Raw genomic sequence first — 5,936 nt, forward strand, 5'->3', positions numbered from 1 at the left:
CTGCAGCAATGCTGCCAGCACTCCTACCTCTATTTTCCAAAGAGACCTCAGGATAAGATACTCAGCTCGGTCAGAGGCAGAGCACGATCCCCTCTTCGGAAACTCTCTTCCAGCATGATAACGACCCCAAACACACCTCCAAGACGACCACTTCCTTGCTAAAGAAGCTGAGGGTAAACATGATAGACTGGCTGAGCATGCCTCCAGACCTAAACCCTATTGAGCGTCCTAAAACCGAAGGTGGAGGAGCGCCAGGTCTCTAACATCCATCAGCTCTGTGATGTCCTCAAGGACGAGCGGAAGAGGATTCCAGTGGCAACCTGTGAAGCACTGGTGAACTCCATGTCCAAGAGGGTTAAGGCAGTGTACTCACTTTTGGTGCCAGCGGTTTAGACATTAATGGCTGTGTGTTGGGTTATTTTGAGGGGACAGTACATTTACATTGTTATATACTACTTTGCATTGTATCAAAGTGTAATTTATTCAGTGTTGTCCAATAAATAGATTTAACAAAATATTTACAAAAATGTGAGGGGTTTAATCACTTCTGTAAGATACTGTAAATCACTCTAAGTTAGTTTGGATGATGGTGTCTGCTAAATGTTCAAACCGTAGTGATATCAACTGAAGAAGATGAAGTCAATACCATCCAAGCACAGAGATGGAGTGGTCCATTTCAATTGGAAGTAAGGGTCAATGCATTGATTTATCAATATAAATAGAGTTTTGTTTATTAAGAGTAATGACTTGAATTAAAAACCATAAGCGAGGAAAAAAATAAGAAAAATTGGGTTTCAGCAGACATCAGTACAAAAAGCATACCAATGTATGTAAATAAATAACAAATATACATTCGTGAAAACAATATTGAATTAAACTGATTTAAAATACAAATCAAACCTTCGCAAAGATTAATATGTTGTATTGAAGTCCATCACCTTGTGTCAATTCCTTTACACGAAAACATCTTGAAAAGCGTTATACATTAAAATGTCCAATCACTCTTAGAAATGAATCGTCTTTGTTACTGAAACATGGATACAAAACATTCAAATAATGGAATTAAATTCGGGGCATAAGTAATTCATAAATGTAAAAAAAAAAAGTGAGCAATATCATCGACATATTTAACTAAGAAGAATTAATTTAGTCATATTTTGTCAATATTCAAATTTATAATAATCCATTACAAAACATATGTAGCAAAGAGTTTGAGTATAATATTCTCCTCTAATTCCCCTAAGGAAGTGTTGTAGGAATTTGGGAATACGTGTGACGTCATGACGACGCTCCGCCGACGTGCTCCCTCCCTCTGAGGGAAGGCGCACATTCCCATTGTCCAAGATGGCGGTGTTGGTGTAGAATCGCCGATGCTGACATGATTTTAAACGATTTTATTCCTTTATTTCGAATTTTATGTAACCGTGCAGTGGGTCGGGCGTTAGTGTTCGTTTACAAAAACCATCGTCGCCGAGATTATACTTGAGAGTATCCTCCGAACGCGCCCTTTCCGAGCTGGAATCACCTTTGCAGGCGTTGAAAACTTTGGGCTCCATCATCCTCCTCGTTTGAAAATGAAAAGGCAGGCCGGGAGAGAAACGAGTCCCTCCAGGGCCCTAGCGAAGAGGATCCGTGAGAGGGAACGCGAGGCGCGGCGAGAGGAGCTGCCTCCCCCGCCGCTGGCTCTGCTGCTGGCGGAGAGCCGCGGCTACCACAAGCGTAGTCGGAGCCGGGAGCGAGAGAAGGGACGCATACCGCGGGAGGAGCCCCGCATACCGCGGGAGGAGCCCCGCATAGCTCGGGAGGAGCCCCGCTTAGCCCGGGAGGAGCCCCGCATAACCCGAGAGGAGCCCCGCATAGCCCGGGAGGAGCCCCGCATACCTCGGGAGGAGCCCCGCTTATCCCGGGAGGAGCGCGCTGCGGCGCTGGAGCTGCACCACAGACATGAGCTCGGTCTCCTCGGGCGGCCGCCTCTACGGACCGCACCGGTGGAGGTCCCCGGTCCCCGACCAGGTACACTGGAATATAAAACACTCCTCATCAGCAACCTCGGATCGCAAGTCTCGGACGAAGACGTGGAGGACTCGCTTTTCCACGAGTTCAAAAAGTTCGGGGACGTTAGTGTAAAACTCTCGCACACGCCGGAGCTGGGACGGGTCGCATACGTTAATTTTAGACATCCCGAGGACGCAAAGGAAGCCAGACACGCCAAATCCACCCGGTTGGTGTTGGGCGACCGCCAGCTGAAGGTAGAGCCCATGTATGTCCGCAGACGAAGCGTCACTCCGCCCGAGGTTGGTTACTTACCGCTGCACGCACCGTACCCATACCGACAGAGGTCCATGTCGCCGCCGGGCCCCGCGCTGGCCGGCATCCGAGACCCGAGGGCCCGGCATTACGCGCTGGAGAGCCTGGGTCTGGGCAGAGAGAGGGAGCGGATCCTGGATTACTACGGGATGCTGGAGGAGAGGAGACAGCCGTACGGCTTCCCTCCCGTGCCCGTGGTGCCGGAGGAGCTGAAGCCTGAGGACGACCAGAGGGCCACCAGTAACCTGTTCATCGGCAACCTGGACCACAACGTCACGGAGGTGGAGCTGAGGAGGGCCTTCGACAAGTACGGCATCATCGAGGAGGTGGTGATCAAGCGGCCGGCCCGCGGGCAGGGCGGGGCCTACGGCTTCGTCAAGTTCCAGAACCTTGACATGGCGCACCGCGCCAAGGTGGCCATGCAGGGGCGCGTGATCGGCGTGAACCCGGTGAAGATCGGCTACGGGAAGGCCACCTCCACCACGCGGCTGTGGGTGGGGGGGCTGGGCCCCGGCATCTCCCTCACGGCGCTGGCTCGGGAGTTCGACCGCTTCGGCAGCATCCGCAACATCGACTACGTGAAGGGCGAGAGCTTCGCCTACATCCAGTACGAGAGCCTGGACGCCGCGCAGGCCGCCTGCACCCAGATGAGGGGCTTCCCCCTGGGGGGCCCGGAGCGCCGCCTCCGGGTGGACTTCGCCAAGGTGGAGGAGAGCCCCCCCCGGGTGTTCCCCTCGGGCTACCAGCCGCCCGCCCCCCTGCCCCCCCACTACGAGCTGCTCCCCGAGGCCTACGCCCACCACCGGGGGCTGGAGCGGGACGGGCGCGCCCGGGGGGGCACCTCCTCCCCCCCGCCGCCCCACGTCCTGCTGTCCCAGCGGGAGAGGGCGGTGCTGGAGCGGGAGTACCTCAGCAGCCCGCCCCGCGCCCTGGAGCGCCGGCCCCCCGCCGTGGAGGCGTTCGGCCGGCCCGGCCGGAGCGCCCGGAGCCGCAGCCGCTCCCGGGAACGCTGGCTGAAGGAGCGGGACGAGAGGCGGGCCCGGAGGCGGAGCCGGAGCGCCTCCAACGACCGCGCCCCCGTGGCGGAGGAGCGGGAGAAGGAGCGGGAGCGCGACCGCGGCAGGTCAAAGGTCAGGGTGCCGCTGGGCCCCGTGTCCCCGGAGCCCAGCCCGGACCGCGCCCGCGTCCGCGCCCCCGACTCCACCACCGAGTCCCAGGACCACTCCCCCGAGGGGGGCGGGGCCCTGCCCAGGCCGCCGCCCGCCAGCGCCGCCGACCCCGCCCCCCCGCCTCCCCGCCACCACGGCAAGAGGGGCGTGTCCGGGGACCACCCCAACAACCATCACCACAGGAACAGCGAGCCCACGGCCGCCTCCCCCTCCCCCCACCCGGACCCCCGCGCCGGGCACCCGGCCCCCGCCTCGCTGACGGAGTTCGCGGCGGCCAGCCTCCCCAAGGCCTGGCCCGGCCTGTTCGCCCTGAAGAACAGCAGCTTCCCCACGCACCTGTACCTGCTGGAGGGCGGGGCCTCCTTCTTCAGCGGCATCATGAAGGGCCAATCGCAGCCCTGCCAGCTGAAGATCGCCCAGCGGCTGCGCATGGACCAGACGCGGCTGGACGAGGTGGCGCGCCGCATCAAGCAGGGCCGCCCAGACGGCTACGCCATCCTGTTGGCCCTCCAGGGGCCCGTGGACCGCCAGGCCCCGCCCCCCGAGCCGGGGCTGCAGGTGCGCCTGCTGCGCCACCTGGTGACGTACCTGAGGAACAAGGAGGCGGCGGGCGTGATCAGCCTGCCCGCCGGCCGGGAGGGGGCGCCGGGCGCCATGCTGTACGCCTTCCCGCCCGGCCACTTCTCCCAGCAGTACCTGCAGGAGGCCAAGAGGACTGTGGGTAATCTGGAGGAGGAGCACATGGTCATCGTGATCGTCAACGACACTAACTGAGAGGGGGGCTGGTGCATTGTGGGGTAGGACGGGGGTGATCACACAAACACACCCACGCACACACACTAGGACAACAAACAAACACACACACGCACACAAATACTAAGGATTGAGAAGACATTTTTATAAGTCGTACCGATCTTGTTTTTTCACACTACACGCGTCTCTATACCTCTCCTCCCTCTGAGCGTATCGTGTCATACTCTATAGAAATGAAAGAAGAATGCATGGGTTAGACGTTCCTCTCGGAATGCTAGGAAAATTGTTGTTTTTACAGGCTGTGTTTCTCAGCCCAACCTGAGACGATGTACTTGTTTGTGTTTGTGCTGTACATAGACACGATGTAACTTCTGAGGGTAAATGGGGAGAGCTGTTTGGGGACACGGAGCATTTTATCTAGGTGGGTGTGGGACCTGACGGTAGGGCCACTACAGGGTTCAGGTCAACTTGATTGTACTGTTTGGGGTACGGGGTGAGCCAAGACTGTTTTAAGTCTCTTAGAACGAGTCCGGGGGTCAACACAGCACTCTTTAACCTCTCGCAGAGCTCCTGTATAGGTAAACACGTCTTGAGTTCATTAACCATTCCTGTTCCGTTCATTAACCATTCCACCCTTTGTCATTATTATCTAGCATGTTTAGACAAATTAAAATGTGTTCTGGGTGCGATGTGTTTTTACAGAACGGATGTGCTTCTATATTGCGGGCTCAAATGTAAATGCCTTTTACCTTTTTTAAAGAAAATACTTTTATATCGTCCATCGCTCCATTCCTCAATCCTTCCAGTCCTCTCTGTCCCTTTTTATTTTTCCTCTATAGCGTCATCACGGTTTTGTTACGCAACGGTTTAAAATCTGGCGTCAGATTCTTCAGCGTAGTGACATCACCATGTATATTACACTAATTAAAGGTCTGTTTTTGCCACTGAATTTCAGTTTGGTCATGCGTTATTCATTATGTCATGCAACTTGAAATAGGTTCAACCATGGGTGGATGAAGGGGGGACTAGGGCTGCAACAAAGAGTCAATCCAACCGTTAGTCATCGACAGAGAAGTCATCAAATCTAATTTGTAGTACAAAAGTTCAAATAACATTGGCTGCTTAATGTAGCAGTTCAATTCAAATATTGGGATCACGGATAATTATAAAAGGAATAGTTGTGTTTCTTTTTTCAATTTTGAATGGTCATTTGTGTAGGCATTTGTTTTTATGTATTCGATTTTATCGACTAAATTATTCAAACGAAAGAATAATCGTCTTATTAAAACACAGTGAAATAATCGTTAGTTGCAGCCCTACTGTCATCATAAATGCCCACGATTAAATTCTAAGTGTTATGTGATAATTGTTGTAACGTCTCAGACCAACTGGCTGTACTTTTCCATTATGGTAATGCCCATAATGGGGGCGGATCTTCAGCGGAACAGGACCGTTGATTACAATCTTGCTGTGTGTGGTCCTCTCAACTGTCAATCACGAGTAGAATGTTAGAATCTCAATCCTGTTTACAACATGAACACACATCTAAAGACACATTTATATTGACATTTTTCATCTTGGTGGCAGTGTAGCCACACTAGAAGCTCTGTTAAATTGTATTTTCTTGTTTTTAAGGTTAAACATAGTAATTTTTAGTATCCAAATAGAATTGATGATGCTGTTTGGGTTGGGCAAGAACTTTCATCA

The 5,936-nt window shown here is 53.5% G+C and overlaps 1 protein-coding gene across 1 annotated transcript; it reads left to right on the forward strand.

The window, feature by feature from the left end:
• The first annotated feature begins 1,284 nt into the window (after positions 1–1,284).
• Positions 1,285–5,930, forward strand: rbm15b (RNA binding motif protein 15B). Its single transcript, XM_056605698.1, has one exon. The coding sequence runs from the start codon at positions 1,575–1,577 to the stop codon at positions 4,248–4,250; it is 2,676 nt and encodes an 891-aa protein (XP_056461673.1). The 5' UTR covers positions 1,285–1,574; the 3' UTR covers positions 4,251–5,930.
• Positions 5,931–5,936: the final 6 nt, after the last annotated feature.

This window comes from Gadus chalcogrammus, chromosome 13 (genome assembly GCF_026213295.1).
Source record: "Gadus chalcogrammus isolate NIFS_2021 chromosome 13, NIFS_Gcha_1.0, whole genome shotgun sequence".
Classification (NCBI taxonomy): Eukaryota; Metazoa; Chordata; class Actinopteri; order Gadiformes; family Gadidae; genus Gadus; species Gadus chalcogrammus.

What these genes read in the sequence shown, in the direction of transcription:
- rbm15b (XM_056605698.1), top strand. Translation starts at nt 1,575, where the DNA reads ATGAAAAGGCAGGCCGGGAGAGAAACGAGTCCCTCCAGGGCCCTAGCG.